The sequence below is a fragment of the Loxodonta africana genome, chromosome 9, assembly GCF_030014295.1.
Source record: "Loxodonta africana isolate mLoxAfr1 chromosome 9, mLoxAfr1.hap2, whole genome shotgun sequence".
In the NCBI taxonomy this organism is placed as follows: domain Eukaryota; kingdom Metazoa; phylum Chordata; class Mammalia; order Proboscidea; family Elephantidae; genus Loxodonta; species Loxodonta africana.
The window spans coordinates 66,593,502-66,611,337 of NC_087350.1; the positions used below are offsets into that span (position 1 = coordinate 66,593,502).

The 17,836-nt window shown below is 42.5% G+C and overlaps 1 protein-coding gene across 1 annotated transcript in view; it reads left to right on the top strand.

Annotated features, from left to right (window-relative positions):
- Window positions 1–16,627: 16,627 nt before the first annotated feature.
- The window catches only part of SVEP1 (sushi, von Willebrand factor type A, EGF and pentraxin domain containing 1), a 193,131-nt gene continuing 191,922 nt past the window's right edge, over window positions 16,628–17,836 (top strand). Inside the window, exon 1 of the mRNA XM_003407810.4 lies at window positions 16,628–17,606. Within this exon, the coding sequence (XP_003407858.2) occupies window positions 17,076–17,606 (531 nt within the window). The 5' untranslated portion in view covers window positions 16,628–17,075. The remainder of the gene's footprint in view (window positions 17,607–17,836) is intronic.

Genomic DNA, 17,836 nt, shown 5'->3' on the forward strand with positions numbered 1-17,836 from the left:
TGAACCCAGGGAGCGAGAGAGTTCACAGGCGCGACACCCCATAAGTCCTGCTATGAATCCCAGAGGCCTCCAGGACAGGAGCCATCTTGGAAAGCTGCTGCACGTGCACCATAGTAAACATATCCCTGCCCGTGTCTATGAATAAACATGAATCTTTTCCCACCCAAGAACTTTTTTTATATAATTTTTATTGTGCTTTAAGTGAAAGTTTGCAAATCAAGTCAGTCTATCACACAAAAACCCATATACACCTTGCTACACACTCCCAATTACTCTTCCCTAATGAGACAGCCCACTCGCTCCCTCCACTGTGTCTTTTTGTGTCCATTTCGCCAGCTTCTAACCCCCTCCACGCTCTCATCTCCCCTCCAGGCAGGAGATGCCAACATAGTCTCAAGTGTCCACCTGATCCAAGAAGCTCACTCCTCGCCAGCATCCCTCTCCAACCCATTGTCCAGTCCAATCCATGTCTGAAGAGCTGGCTTTGGGAATGGTTCCTATCCTGGGGCAACAGAAGGTCTGGGGGCCATGACCACCAGGTTCCTTCTGGTCTCAGTCACACCATTAAGCCTGGTCTTATGAGAATTTGGGGTCTGCATCCTACTGCTCTCCTGCTCCCTCAGGGGTTCTCTGTTGTGTTCCCTGTCAGGGCAGTCATCAGTTTTAGCTGGGCACCATCTAGTTCTTCTGGTCTCAGGATGATGTAGTCTCCGGTTCATATGGCCCTTTCTGTCTCTTGGGCTCATAATTGCCTTATGTCCTTGGTGTTCTTCATTCTCCTTTGATCCAGGTGGGTTGAGACTAATTGATGCATCTTAGGTGGCTGCTGGCTAGCATTTAAGACCCAAGACGCCATTCTTCAAACCCACCCAAGAACTTTTAAAAACTCAGGCCTGTCTTTTGTTCTGTGAGATGAGGGTAAGCGTTCCTGTAGGCCCTCCTCATCTCTGCTTGCAAGCTTCTTCAATAAAGTTTTGCTCATATGGAAAACTTCATGCCTTACCTGCTCATTCTTGACCAGTGAGGGGCAAGAACCTTATTCTGGTAACAATTACAACCAAAAAAATCCTATGGAGCAGTTCTTCTCTGTAACACACGGGGTTGCTATGAATTGAATCAACTCAACAGCAATGGGTTTGGATTTTTTTGGTTTTCATATCATTTCCTTTCCTCATCTATATAAATGAGATAATCATTATATTTCTTTCAAAGGGTATTTGGTAGGATTAAATAAGAAAAAGTACATAGAATGATATGCATTTAATAATTGTTAGATGATTTAAAAAAAAATTTGTATCTACATCTAATATAACCAGATTTACAATATTTATTTTTATTTACTACTTTTTAATTGTTTTTCAATGTCCACTGCTAGGGCTTTCCCACGATGATCTCCATCTTCAGGTAATTTTATTTAAAGAAACGTGCAGCATGGTGTATTTCCAAGCCTTTGTATGTGGGAGAAAGTCTTTGTTAAATTCACAGCAAAGAGATATTCTTATAAAATATAGTCACAAGAGGGCATATTCTTCCTATCCCCACTGCTTGTCACTGTGAGTACCTAACACTGTGTTATGGATTTAAAAACAAAACAAAACCCTATTCTCAGTGTAAGACAACACTCCAAATCTGCCTAGTGCTCAGGGGTTGTACACGATTTCTGGAAAGCCAGGAGGCCACTAGAAAAAGGGCACCAGTAACTAATATGGATTGCTCTATGAACAGCATATCCTTCTGATCACAGCCTGAACACATGTTAGCACGTGGAAAGTAGCTTTTATACTTAGAAGAATCAGATAGCATACAACTGGAAAAGTTCCATGAGCAGTCCCTCCTCAAAAGCTATTTGGGCAAAGATGAGGATTTTTCCTTGCACATCCCATTTTGTGCCGTGGGAGAGGGGCTTAAATGGGACCATATTTACTGCGGATCTCCCCCTGGGCAGGTAGGTCCACTTAGGTGGACTATAAACTTATGCTATGTGTGCCCCACCTACAGCATAGCTGAGGAGACTGAGAGAACTCCATCTCACAGCTATTTTATACCCCCAGTCTAAATGACTAATTGTATCTTTTTAACCCTGCTAACAAACATTCAGAGCCCTGATGGTGCAGTGGTTGAAGCGATCGACTGGCAGTTTGAAATCACCAGCGGCTCCACAGGAGAAAGATGTGGCAGTCTGCCTCTGTAGAGATTTGCAGCCTTGGAAACCCTATGGTATTGCTATGAGTTAGAATCGACTCAATGGCAGTGGGTTTGGTTTTGGTAACAAATATCCCACTGCATCATGCCCCCCTGACTTTGAGGGGTGGTTAGCTCAGAATTGTATCTTTTTAACCGTGCTAACAAACATCAAGCCTCAGTGGCCATAGTGATTTTTTCTAAGGGTAAAGGTGCCAGCAGGGAGAGGAACGTTGACTTTTTCAAAGGACTTAATCCTCATACCCAGCATGCATGGAAACCAAAATTTTTCTTGCCTCTGCCTTCATTTGCTGGGCTTTATTTATATATTTATATTTATGTATATAGCTATGTATATATATATAATCAATAAATTATGTATACTTTTAATTTTGTTGTTGATGTTGACACGTACAATTCCATGACATTGATTAGGGCTTGATTCTTGATATCACAGAATGATGTTGCCTGTGCAGTTCTCTGTTCCCTCCCTTGGTCTCCCTTCCATCTTTCCTGTCTTTTCACAGTATCTTACTTAACGCAGAAAGTTAATTGCAATGAAGGGAGGGGTGAAGGTGAGTGTCCACTTAGCACGGGACCAATGGCTACACACGGATTGAGGTCCAGTTTCTGGTTGGTCAAACCGTGGGACTCTGAATCAGGGTTCAAGTAGTGAGAAAAATATCATGCATCCCCTCCCTGCCCACCAACACACCTTTTTTCCCAGAAGTTTTTATTTCAGGAGATGAAACCAGGGTAGGTTTTTCTCAATTCTCTTCCATATCGTCATTTCAGTCGCTTTAGGTTGCTTCTCGGAGTGCTGGGTGGCACAAGTGTTTAATGTGCTCGGCTGCTAACCAAAAGGCTGGAGGTTTGAGTCCACCCCAAAGCACGAAAGAAAGGCTTGGTTATCTACTCCCAAAAATTCAGCCACTGAAAATCCTATGGAGCACATTTCTACTTTGACATACATGGAGTCATCATGAATTGGGATTAACTCAGTAGCACCTGGCTGGTTGTTTGGTAGGTTGCTTCTCCACCTTAGTTTTTGGCTTAGTGAGTTTTTACAGTGTTTTGTGTCTATTATTGTAGCATAGCTTTCTCAACCTCAGCACTATTAACATTTTGGGTGAAATAATTCTTTGTTGTGGGGGATTGTCCAGTGTATTGTAGGGTATTTAGCAACAGCCCTAGCCTCCATCTAGTAGCTGCCATAAACACCCCCTCCCCAGCAAAAATGACTTCAGACACTGCCAAATGTCCCCTGAGGAGAGGCAAAATTGTCCCCCCTACCCCCTGCCCATTGAGAAGCGCTGCTTTAAATTAGAAACTATAAGAAGCTAGAGAGCATTGACCAGCAGTGGCAAGAATTGGAGCAGCAGTTCTGATAATGTTCAAGGAACATTTCTCTGGTGTTTTCCTGATCTCTTACCATGAGGGTCACAAACATAGATCTGACTGTTTAGCCCATTGGAAGTACACAATGTCAGCAGAGTAGGTTGGCCTCATGCTCTCAACCCCAAGGCATGTGCCAGAATTAAACGCACCTAGGGCCACGGCTGTTATCTCAAAATATCATTACTTTCACCTCTGCTTTGAAAATAAGGCATTTGTGAGAAAAGTGGATAGGCTGTGTTACTTAATGTGATCATGTGAAAAAAAAAGGCATGTAATACTATATCACAAATTTTGTTTTTTAAACTATCTTAATTACTGTATTTTAACATAATTAGGTGTTTTTTGTACCAAGAAGGACAAATATTCTAAGAATGTCAGAGACAAAAAATGTAGAAAAGAATTTAATCTAATCCCCATAGCTGCTCAATTACAAACTACTATATAATTCACCAAGATTATACATAAATGTAGTAGGAGTTAGGTAAACGTGACTGCCCCAAACTAAAGATCAGAAAGTCATTGCAGAGGAGGCAGAGCCAACGTGGTGCTGTAGACATATGCAACATGCCAACCCTCTGCAGCAGAAACCTGAAAAAGTAAGTGAAACAGATACAAATATCAATATTGGAACCCCAAGCATCAAATGAAGGGATAAAGAACTAGATCAAACACTGAATGGAAGAAGAAACTGAAGGAAAACAGAGACGAAGGAGAGAAACGGAGTGGAGGTCCCTGCCAAGTAACACAACACAACATTGCCATTTTGAAACACAGCCAGCAAGGACGTCAGACGAGTAGAGGAAGGCAACTTTGCAGAGCTCCAAACGGTGACAGAGCATCCAGTAACCAAAGAAACATGCTTTCCCACCCGTCATACTTGTGCCCCATATGCTACCTTCACCCCTCTCCCTACAGGCCACACTGTGCCACTCAGCTACAGAGCCACCAAACTGCCGCCACCCCCAGGTCTACCCCAGCCCCACCAGCCAGCTACCATGGTGTCATTTTTTCCCCATCTTTTCATTCTCTCTCCCACCTAGCCCAGTATGCCACTTCCACCCCTTCCTGATGGGCCATGCCACACCACACGGCTAGAGAGCCACTGGCCCACCTCAACCCCAGATCTGCCCCACCCCCACTGGTCAGCCCCTGCTGTGTCATTTTTTTCTTTCTTCCCTCTCTTCCTTTTCTTTCCTCCCTCCCACCTAGCTCCATGCACCACCTCAACCCTTTCCTAATGGGCCATGCACGCAGCTTGGCCAGAGAGCCAGTGGCCTGTTATCACCTCTCCACCAGTTCCCTCTGGAACATGCTGCACCACCTCAGCTAGAGAGCAGCCAGCCCGCCATTGCTCAGGATCTATGCCACCAAGGGCCCACTCCTACCCCACCCGCTTCCTGCCGCATCATTTTTAAAAGTCGTATATATATTTTTCTTTTTTTCCCGTTCTTCCTTTTCTTTCTCCTTCCCACCTAGCCCCATACACCATTTCCCCCTTCCCACCAGGCCACGCCACACCACCAAGGCTAGAAAGCAACTGGCCTACTGCTGCCCTGGGTCTGCCCCGCCCCCACCAGTCAGCTCCCACTATGCCACCATTTTATTTTATTTTTTTGCTTTTTTCTTTCTCTTACCCTAACACCCAGTCCTGTACATCATCTCCTTCCCCTTCCAACTGGCCCTTGGGTCCATCCTGCCCCTACTCACCAGCTTCCACTATGCAGCCAATTAAAAAAAAATTTTTTTTCTCCCTTTCTTTTCTTTGTTCCTCCCAACTAGTATGCCACTTCTCCCCTTCCTGCAGGACCCAGCTGTGCTGCTGTGGCTACAGAACCACCGGTGCACCAGCTCACACTGACCTGGGTCTGCCCCACCCCCTACTATACCCCCCAACCGCCATTTTTTTTTCTTTCTTTTCATTCTCCCTGCCACCTAGCCCAGTACATCATCCAACCTCCTCTGTCACCAGCCCCCGAGTATGCCCAGCCCCCACTAGCCAGCCCCCATCATGCCACCATTTTTTCTTTTTTCTCTCTTTCTTTTTTCTTTTCTCTTTCTTCCATTTTCTCCCCACCCTCCCTCCACCTAGCCCCATATGCCACCCCCCTTCCTGCAAGCCCTGCCAGCCTGCCATGGTTGGAGTACTCCCAGCACTCAGTCCCACTGCTGCACTAGGCCTGCATCACACCTCCCCTTCTGCTACTTGACCAGCTACTGAACAGTGGGAAACAAGTCCATACCATTCCCCATTCAATACCCCTGCCTATCTGGTGAGGGGCTGTGAATGCTCCCATGCTGCTAGAAAAATATCAAGAGGCAGAGAGCACCCCCCTCCCAGTCTACCTTCAGCCACCTCACCAAACCGGTGTACAGCAAAGCAGGCTTGCTCTGCCTGCCGCTGCTCTGACAGCCTGGACAAGGTGGTGAGAGCTATCATGCCCACAGACGAGCAAGCAGCAAAGTATGCCAGGCCCACCCACCCTGACATATCAAAACGAAACAAAAAAGCAGGCCGAAACAAACATGCAATCAATAAATAAAGAACCAAAATACCTTAAAGTCTTGTAGGCAGCAGAAAATATCAAAACATATAAAAAGCAGGACATCAAGTGACCAAAGTAAAGAATCTGATGATCTTCTGTTAGAAGAAAAGGCAGTGAAACTACTTAATATGGAATTCAAAAGACTAATATTTAGGGCTCTCCAAGAGATTAGGAAAGAGATCAAGGAAAACACAGATAAAACCAAGGAAAAAACAGACCAAATCAATGACAACACAGACAAAGCAATAGAAGAATTCAGGAAAATAACAAAAGCACAAAACATCTGTCATGGATTGAATTATGTCCCCCCAAAAATATGTGTATCAACTTGGTTAGGCCATGATTCCCATTATTGTGTGGTTGTCCTCCATTTTGTGATTGTAATTTTATGTTGAGAGGTTTAGGGTGGGATTGTAACACCACCCTTACCCAGGTCACTCCCTGATCCAAAGTAAAGAGCATTTCCCTGGGGTGTGGCCTGCACCACCTTTTATATCTCTAGAGATGAAAGAGAAGCAGAGAGTTGGGGACCTCGTACCACCAAGAAAGCTGCACCGGGAGCAGAGCGCATCCTCTGGACATGGGGTCCCTGTGCCTGAGAAGCTCCTTGACCAGGGGAAGATTAAGGACAAGGACCTTCCTCCAGAGCCAACAGAGACAGAAAGCCTTCCCCTGGAGCTGACGCCCTGAATTTGAGCTTGTAACCTACTAGACTGTGAGAAAATAAATCTCTCTTTGTTAAAGCCATCCACTTGTGGTAGTGTGGCAGCACTAGATGACTAAGCCAATGTCAAAATAAATGAATAAAATCATACAAAAGCAGCAACTAGAAATCCAAAAGATAAACAACAGAATTTCAGAAATGGACAACTCAATAGAAGATTTTGGAGCAAATTTGAAACAATGGAAGACAGATTCAGCAAGACTGAAGACAAATCCATGGACACTATTTTGTTTGAGGAAAAATCTGAGAAAAGAATGAAGAAAACCTAAGAACACAATCAAGAGCAAAAATTTGTGTATGATCAGAATTCCAGTACAGGGGGAGAAAATGGAAAATGCAGAGAAGATTGTTGAAGATTTGCTGGCAAAAAGCTTCCCAAATATCATGAAAGATAAAAAGCTGACCATTCTAGAAGCTCAAGGAACCACATATAGGATAGACCCCAAAAGAAAGTCCCCCAAGACATATTATAATCACACTTGCTAAATCAAGGACAAAGAATCCTGAGAGCAGCTCGAGAAAAACAAAAAGTCACTTACAAAGGGGAAACAATAAGACTAAACTCTGATTACTTGGCAGAAGCTATGCAGGCAAGAAGGCAATGGAATGACATATATAAAGACTTGAAGGAACAAAACTGCCACCCAAGAATGATTCATATCCTTCAAAATTCTGTCTCAAATATGGTAGTGAAACTAAAGCATTTCTAGATAAACAGAAATTAAGGGAATTCATAAAAATCAAACCAAATGTACAAGAAATATCAAAGGGAGTCCCCTCAGTTAGAGAACAATCAGAGTCTAGGACACAGGACAGTTTCAGCTAGATAACAACTTAGGTGAAGAACTCTCAATAATAAAACAAGGCCAAAAGATTTAAAACAAGGAAATAAAGATGTCAATCTACAAATGATGACAAAATCAAAACAATAAAAGGGGGAATAAACAATGTAGGTATTAAACTTTTAAATGGAGAGGAATTTAAGATGATACCAAGTAATAAAAGACTGGTTAAAACTTAGGAAGAAGAAGGTAAATTTCAAGGTAACCACAAAGTTCACGAACTACTCATCAGAATAAAAAAGAAGGAAAACATAAAGTCCTAGTAAACACAAGATCTATAATAACAAAAGAAAATCCACAAAGAAACTCTGCACAGGAAAGTAAAAGAAACAAAGAAAATATCACTACCACAAAAAAAGTATAACAATATGGCAGCAATAAACTCATGCCTATCGATTATCATGCAAATGTAAATGGCTTAAACGAACCTATAAAGAGACAGTGGCAGAATGGACAAAAAAAGCAAGACCCATCAGTATGCTGTCTACAAGAGACACACCTTAGACATAAAGACATGAATATTTTAAAAATCAAAAGGCTGAAAAAATATATGTAAAGCAAATAGCAACCAAAAAAGGGCCAGAGTGGCAACACTAAACTCAGATAAAATAGACTTTAAAGAAAAACCAACCATAAAAAACAAGGAAGGACATTATGTAATGATTAAAGAGACAATCCACCAGGAAGACAATCTTAATAAATGCCTACACACCCAAAGACAGAGCTCCAAAAGACATAAATTCTAACACCACTGAAAAGAGAAATAGATATTTCCACAATAATAGTAGGAGATTTCAACACACGACTTTTGGTAAAGGACAGAACATCTAGAAAAAAACTTGACAAAGATACAGAAGACCTAAAGGCCAAAATCAACCAACTTGACTTCATAGACATGTATAGAACACCACACTCAATAGAAGCAAAGTATATATTGTTTTACAAAGCACACGGAATTGTCTCCGAGTTAGGCCACAAACCAACTTTCAATAAAATCTGAAACATCAAAATAATACAAAGCATTCTCTCTGATCACAATACTATAAAAGTAGAAATCAATAACAGGAAGAGCAAGGGAAAAAAAAAATCAAATACTTGGAAACTGAACAACACTTTGCTTAAAAACAACTGAGTAACAGAAGAAATCAAAGAGGGAGTCGGAAAATTCCTAGAATTAAAGGAGAATGAAAACACACTGTCTTAGTCATTTAGTGCTGCTATAACAGAAACACCACAAGTGAATGTCTTTTAACCCGAAATTCATCTCCTCACATTAAAGTAGGCTGAAAGTCCAAATCCTGGGCATTAGCTCCAGGGGACGCATTCTCTCTCTGCCTCAGGGAAACTTCCTTTACATTAGACCAGGGATGTGACCTTAGTAAGGGTGTTACAATCCCACCCTAATCCTCTTTAACATAAAATTACAATCACAAAATGGAGTACGATCACAATACTGGGAATCATGGCCCAGCCAAATTGATACACACATTTTTGGGGGACATAATTCAGTCCATGACATGCATCATACCAAAATGTTTGGAACACAGGAAAGGCAGGGCTCAGAGGTCAATTTATAGAAATAAATGCACACTACAAAAAAGAACAGCCCGAAATCAAAACTTTAGCCCTACCACTTGAACAGACAGAGAACAGCAAAAGGATCCACACCCACCACTAAAGATTAGAGCAGAAATAAATGAAACAATAGAAAGAATCAACAAGATCAAAAGTTGGTTCTTTGAAAAGATCAACAAAATCAAGAAACCATTGGCCACACTGACAAAGGAAAAACAGGAGAGGAAGAAAATAACCCAAATAAGAAATGAAATGGGGACATTACAAAAGACTCAACTGAAATAAAAAAAGATCATAACAGAATACTATGAAAAATTATACTCCAACAAATTTGAGAACTTACAGGAAATGGACAAATTTCTAGAAACATACTTCCTACCTAAATTAACACAAGCTGATATAGAAAATCTGAACAGACCCATAGCAAGAGAAGAGATTAAAAAGGCTAAAAAAAACAAAAAACCCCAACAACAACAACAAAACCTGGCCCAGGCGGCTTCAATGGAGAATTCTACCAAACATTCAAAGAAGATCCCATACTACTCAAACTATTTCAAAGCATATAAAAGGAAGAAATACTCACGAATTCATTCTATGAAGCCAGCATAACCCTGATAAGAAAGCCAGGCAAAGACATCACAAAAAAGAAAATTACAGACCAATGTCTCTCATGAATATAGATGCAAATATTCTCAACAAAATTCTAGCCAATAGAATTCTGCATTATATAAAAAAATAAATAATACACCAGGACCAAGTGGGATTCATACCAAGTATGCAAAAATGGTTCAACATTAGAAAACCAGTCAATATAATCCACTGCATAAATAGAACAAAAGAATCACAGGATCATCTCAACTGAAGCAGAAAAGGCATTTGATAAAGTCCAATACCCATTCCTGATTAAAAAAAAACTCTCAATAAAATAGGAATAGAAGGGAAATTCCTCAACATAATAAAGGGCATCTGTACCAAACCAACAGCCAACATCACTCTAAATGGAGAGAGGCTGAAAGCATTCTCCCTGAGAACGAGAACAAACAAGGATGCCCTTTACCATCATTCCTATTTAACATTATGCTGGAAGTCCTAGCTAGAGCAATAACGCAAGAAAGAGAAATAAAGGGCATCCAAATTGGAAAGGGAGAAGTAAAACTATCCCTATTCACAGATGATATGATCCTACAGGTAGAGAGCCCAAAAGAGTCCACAAGAAAACTACTGGAACTAATAGACTCGGCAGAATAGTAGGATATAATATCAACATACAAAAATCAGTTGAATTCCTATACCCCAACAATGAGAACTTCAAAAAGAAAATCAGGAAAACAATACCATTTATATTAGCCCCTAAAAAGATAAAATACTTACAAATAAATCTAAAAGGAATGTAAAAGACCTATACAAAGAAAACTACAAAACCCCACTGCAAGAAACTAAAAGATGCCTATATAAGTGGAAGAATATACCATGCTTGTGGATAGGAAGACTCAACATTGTGAAAATTCTACCCAAAGCGATATACAAATATAATGTAATCCTGATCCAAATACCAACAGCATTCTTTAAGGAGATGGAAAAACTAATCACCAACTTTATTTGGAAAGGAAAGAATCCTCAGATAAGAAAAGCATTACTGAAGAAAAAGAACAACGTAGGGGGCCTCACACTACATGATCTCAGAACCTACTATACAGCTATGGTAGTCCAAACAGCCTGGTACTGGTACAGCAATAAACACATAGACCAATGGCATAGAATAGAGAACCCAGATGTAAATCCATCCACCTACGGTCAGCTGATATTTGACAAAGGCCCAAAGTCTATTCAACAGGGGCAAAACAGTCTTTTTAACAAATGGTACTGGCAAAAAAAGAAACAGGACCCATACCTCACACCATACACAAAAACTAACTCAAAATAGATCAAAGACCTAAATATAAAACCTAAAACTATAAAGATCATGGAAGAAAAAATAGGGACAATGCTAGGGGCCCTAATATATGGCAAAACCAGCAACAAACCATAACTAACAATGCACAAACACCAGAAGATAAATAGATAATTGGGAGCTCCTAAACATTTATGCTCCTAAAAGACTTCACCAAAGACTTAAAAAAGAACCTACAGACTGGGAAAAATTTGGGGACTATGACATATCTGACAAGAGTCTAATCTCTAAAATATATAGAATATTTCAACATCTCAACAACAAAAAGAAAAATAATCCAATTAAAAAATGGGCAAATGATATGAACAGATACTTCACCAAAGGTACTCAGGTAGCTAACAGACACATAAGGAAATGCTCGAGATCACTAGCCATTAGAGAAATGCAAATCAAAACTACAATGAGATACCATCTCACCGCAACATTACTGGCACGAATCAAAAAAACAAAAAAATAACAAATGCTGGAGAGATTACAGGGAGTTTGGAACTCTTATGTACTGCTGATGGGAATGTAAAATGGTACAGCCACTATGGAAATTATATGAGGCCTCCTTAAAAAGCTAGAAATTGAAATACCATTCGATCAAGTAATCCCACTCCTAGGAATATATCCTAGAGAAACAAGAACTGTCACACAGATAGACACGTGCACATCCATGTTCACTGCAGCATTGTTCACAATAGCAAAAAGATGTAAACAGCCTAAGTGCCCATCAACAGATGATGTATAAACAAATTATGGTACATACACTCAATGGAATACTACACAATGATAAAGAACAATGATGAATCCCTGAAATATCTCACAGCATGGATGAATCTGGAAGGCATAATGATGAGTGAAATAAGTCAGACACAAAAGGTCAAATATTGTATGAGGGCACTATTATAAAAACTCAAGAAAAGGTTTACACACAGAAAAAAAAACAAGCTTTCATGGTTATGAGGGAAGGAAAGGGTTGGGAGGGGAGACCACTAACTAGATAATAAACAAGTGTTAACTTTGGTTAAATGAAAAACAACATACAATTTAGGGGAAGGCAGCACAACTTGACCAAGGCAAAGCTGTAGAAGCTTCCTAGACACATCCAAACACCTTAAGGGATTAAGTTAACGAGGCTGAGGGCTGGGGACCATGGTCTTGGGGGATGTCTAGGTCAACTGGGATAACATAGTTCATAAAGAAAATGTTCTACATCCTACTTTGGTGAGTAGCATCTGGGGTCATAAAAGCTTGCAAGTTGCCATCTAAAATACATCTATTGGTCCCATCACGTTCAGAGCAAAGGAGAATGAATAAAGCCAACGACACAAGGAAAACGTCAGTCCAAAGGACTAATGGACGGCACGAACCACAGCCTCCATCAGCCTGAGCCCAGAAGAAGTAAATGGTGCCTGGCTACCATCACCAACCACTCTGACAGGGATCACAATAGGGGGTTCCAGACACAGCAGGAGAAAAATGTATAACAAAATTCAAATTCACCAAAAAAGACTTACTGGTCTTACAGAGACTGGAGGAATCTCTGAGACTATGGCTTGTAGACACCCTGCTGAGAATTGAAGCTACTCTAGAAGGCCACCTTTCAGCCAAAGATTAGACAGGACTGTAAAACAAACCATTACACATGTGAGGAACATTCTCCTTAGTTCAATCAAGTATATGAGACCAAATGGGCAATGCCTGCCCAAAAGCAAAAAGAAGACAGAAAGGGACAGGAAAACCGGAGGAATGCACATGGAGAACCCAGGGTGTAAAGGGACAGGGGGAGAGTGTTAACACAGTGCTGAAATTGCAACCAATGTCACAAATCAATTTGTGGATAAATTTTTTAATGAGAAACTAATTCGTGCTGTCAACTTTCACCTAAAACACAATAAAATTAAAAAAGAAAAGAAAGTCCATGCAGAAACTAATTTACGATGCTTCCCTATAGGAATCTTCTAAATTTAGGACAGGCTGAGCTTCCTAGAGTTTTCATCTGCTTTGCTTTTTGAAATCAACTGTCTTCTCATTGCCATGTGACTCCATATAATAATTATTTGTGCCACTCACCAAATACATCTAACATCTAGCTTTATGTTTTGTGAGTACATGGTAGGATTGTAGTTCCCTATTCCCCTTGGGATTCAATATGGCTGTGTGACTTGCTTCAGCCAATGAAATGGAGCACAATGGCTGCATGTCACCTTTGGGGGGAAGCTTTAAGAATCAGCGTATAATTCATCATGTCCCCTTTCCATGCCATGGCATTCAGGAAGCATGCATTTAGAGAGTAGCCTCCATAGATACAAGTTTGGTTATATTAGTCAGGATTAAGTTGAGCTAAATGTGACAGAAAATTTCACAATAAAAAAGATAGATAGGCAATCTTACGATTATTGTGGCTCTGCTCCATAAAGTCTACAGGGACCCAGACTCCTTCTAGCTCATTTCTCATGCATCTCTAGAATATAACCATTTTTCTTATGATCCAAGATGGCTGCTAGAGTTCTGCCACCATATTCATGTTCCAAGTAGAAAGATGGTTTATAAGGATTGAAATGGAGACACAACAAATAAAAGATAGCAGCTGGTTTTTTAACTAAGTTTTCTGGAAGCTGCTACACAAAATCGCACTTATGTATATCGTTTTCTAGAACCTAGTTACATGGCCACACCTAGCTGCAGGGGTGGCTATGAAATGTAGTCTTTATTCCGGGCACCTTTCTGCCCAGCCAAAACTCAGGGGCTCTTTTACTGTTTAAGAAGAGGAGAGCAGATATGGGAGTTAAACACCTAGGAGACTTTGCCACAGTGAGCATATGACTTAATTTAGGCCATTTATAATGGCCCATTCACCCAACCACAGATAGGTTAAGTGAGGGACATATGACCCATATCTGCTCCAGTAGAGTACTTTGCTATGGTGGTGGTGGTAGTTGATGATGACAATTTTTTTTTTTTTTACTTGAGTTTGTGAGGAAGTCTTTCCTTCTCAGGCCATAAATCTGAAATCAGAGACTAAATCCAGCATACAAAGAGAAGTACAGGTGAGAAAAACACTGAAGGCCCTAGGTAGTTTTTGATTTCCTTTTCCAAGCCTTTTTGAGATCAGCTCCACTCCAGCCCGTTCCCCAGTTGTGTGAGAAAAGAAATCCCTTTTTGGTAAATGAGAGGTTGGGTGCCTATCACTTGCAACCGAAGATTCCTAGAGCAACTGCCTACCTCCCTGTGGTGTTGTGGGGAACACATGGGGTCATGCACATAGTAGGTGCCATGGTGCCTGTACGTAAAGACCCTGAAATGTTCACTCTTACTGTATTTTAAATAACACAGAGTCAATGAAATTTGGAAATCCTGCTCTTTTCTTAAGTCTCAGCTCAAATGAGGTCTTGCTCTTTCCCCAGGACCATTTAGACTTTCCCCTCCTTGCCTTGCTTCTCCATTCTTCTAATCATCCTACTGCTTTGTTACTGTTCACAAAGCTATCTTCCCTTCTGATATCCTTTGAGTTTCTGGAGGACTGGAACTGAGTCTCACTCATCTTCAAATCCTCAGTACCTAACATACTTCCTGGAACACAGTAGATGCTCAATAAATATTTACAGGAAAATAAGGGCTTAGAGAGCACTCCTAACTAATGGCATCAATAATAGAAACAAACATTTATGGAGTACCACGCTATGTTCTAAGCACTGGCCTAAGATCTTTACTTTTTTATGATTTAATCATTGTAATAACCCTTAATATGTTATTATTAATCTATTTTACAAATGAGCAAATTGATGTCAAGGTCACACAGCTAGTTGATGGTAGAGCTAGATCTAATTCCAGGCAAATTGACTCCAGAGACCTAACATTTTAACCAATACGCTGTCCTGCTGCCTCTCGTTGAAGGCATTCTACTAAATATGAAAAAAAAAAAAAAAAACCAAACCCACTGCCGTCGAGTCGATTCCAACTCATAGCGACCCTATAAAAAACAGAGTTAATTCATCAGATCTAGAGACAGAAGAAACTTTGAGACCATTCAATTCCATCATGAAATAGATGAAAAAACTGAAGCCAAGGATTGGAGGTGACTTGGTTCAGGTGGTTTATAAAACTGCAGAGGCATGTCCTAGGACTCCTGACTCCTAGCTGGAATTTTTTAGCCACAGGACCCTACCTCTCATGCAAAGTGTGTTCTTTCTTTGCACTTACACCATCCCCTCCAGGGTCTTGCTTTGGCAAAACCACTCCAGGATAGTAACCTGTCTTTTAAACTAGCTAGACGCTAGGATTCATTCAAAGTCAAGGAGGAAAGAGATGGGTGTGGATCTTACCTGTTGAAACAGACAAGGAGCATATGAAAGAGGACCAAGGAAAGGAGAGCCCTACTGGTTCTTCAGATTTCATCATTCAGGTACTCAGAGAAGCCTTCCCTGACCTGTCCAAGATCAAGTTTCTCTACCATAACCCAACCCATAGCTTGGGCAGCTGCAATTGTATATTTATTTGTGTAACTATTTGGTTAATGGTCACCTCGGCAGTTCGAATCCACCAGGCACTCCTTGGAAACTCTACGGGGCAGTTCTACTCTGTTCTATAGGGTCGCTATGAGTCGGATTCGACTCGATGGCACGGGGGTTATCTGTTACTCTGTAGACTCATAGGAGGCCTGGTGGCATAGTAGTTAAGTGTTTGGCTGCTAACCGAAAGGTCCTTGGCTTTCCTCTCCTCGAGAGAAAGATGCGCCAGTTGGCTTCTGTAGACTATAGCCTTGGAAACCCTATGGGCCGGTCTATTCCGCCCTATAAGGTTGCTAGGAGTCAGAATCAACTCGATGGCACACAAGTTCCTTGAGGACAAGGTCCATGTCAATTTTTCTTTCTCCTTGTATTCCTGGTGCCTGGCATAAAAAAAAAAATAATAACATAATAAATATAAAATGTAACTGTCATATAATGGTCGCTCAAAAAAATTGTTGAATGAATGCAAGAATTAATAAATGGATGAATAAGTAAATGTATGAATGAAGCCACTAAGACAAGTAACCCCTATGTTTAGGCAGATGTAAGCCCTGTATGATGTGGTCTGAGGGGGCCATCAAGAGTCCTCACACGCCCACACACTCGCGCACACTGATGAGAAATCCCCACTGGTCAAGTCAATTAAACACCTATTTGCTGAGGGCTTTGGGGCCGAAGGGGGAGAAAGAGCTACAAAAGGTGAGCATGCAGTTTTAAAAGGATGCTTTCCACTCCCCGACCAGTCCGCCTACGTGTTTTCCTCTACAAAGTGTTTCTAATTACTGTGGCACTCTTGGTATCTGAATCCATCTCCAGTGAATTCCTCTGCAACTCCTGCCAGACATATGGGATCAATCAGGGCTTCAGCGCTGGTGCGCTTGCTGCGGGAATGTTGACAGCCTGACAGACGCGGGGCTCTTGTGTCATGGAATCTCCGAGTATTTGGCTTGATCCCGAGCGGAGAATGAGAGGGGGAGGAGAGAGATAGAGGCAGAGATAGAGAAAGGAGGAGAGGGAAGAGGGAGAGACAGAGAGAGGAGGGAGAAAGGGATCGAAGGAGGGAAGCTGGGGATTTTTCTTGACTGCCCCCTTTCCTTCAAACATTTTATAGGCTTCGGGGAGAGAGAGGAGGAGGCGGCGTAGAGAGAGAAGAAAAAAAGACAAGAGTGAGAGGGGTAGAGAGCACGCCGTTTTCTCCCCGAGCTGCTGGAGGAGTCTGGATTGTGTCCCCAGTGTCAGATGAAAGGGCTCTGAGGCTCGCTGCCGCTGCCCCCGCGCACACCCCTCTGCGAGCCGGGCCGCCGCGCATCTCTCCACTCCCGGGCCGCCAACTGCGCTCCGGGCGGCCGCACGGTCTCCGGCGCAATGTGGCCACGCCTGGCCTTTTGTTGCTGGGGTCTGGCGCTCGTTTCAGGCTGGACGACCTTTCAGCAGATGTCTCCGTCGCGCAATTTCAGCTTCCGCCTTTTCCCCGAGGCCGCGCCCGGGGGTCCCGGGCGGCTGCCCACGCCGCCCGCGCCGGACGAGGACGCGGCGGAGAGCAAAGTGGAGCGGCTGGGCCAGGCGTTCCGGCGGCGCGTGCGGCGGCTGCGGGAGCTCAGCGAGCGCCTGGAGCTGGTCTTCCTGGTGGACGAGTCGTCCAGCGTGGGCCAAGCCAACTTCCTCAGCGAGCTCAAGTTCGTTCGCAAGCTGCTGTCCGACTTCCCAGTGGTGCCCACTGCCACACGCGTGGCCATCGTGACCTTCTCGTCCAAGAACAACGTAGTGCCGCGCGTCGATTATATCTCCTCCCGCCGCGCGCACCAGCACAAGTGCGCGCTTCTCAGCCGCGAGATCCCCGCCATCACCTACCGCGGCGGCGGCACCTACACCAAAGGCGCTTTCCAGCAAGCCTCGGTAAGGAGTCCATTCCTCCCAGGCCCCGGCCTTCGTACCCCCTAAGCTCTTTCCACCCACCACTGCCTGGCCCTCTCTAGCTCGGGGTTCAACTCGGGTAACGCATAACCTCCCCAAGCCAAGTGTTCCTATCCACAAAGAGTCATACCTACCCGCCTATTGTGGGGGTCCTAATGGATTTTAAATGCTTAAATGTCAGACTCCGTAAGTGGTCTGCTTTGAAGAACCCA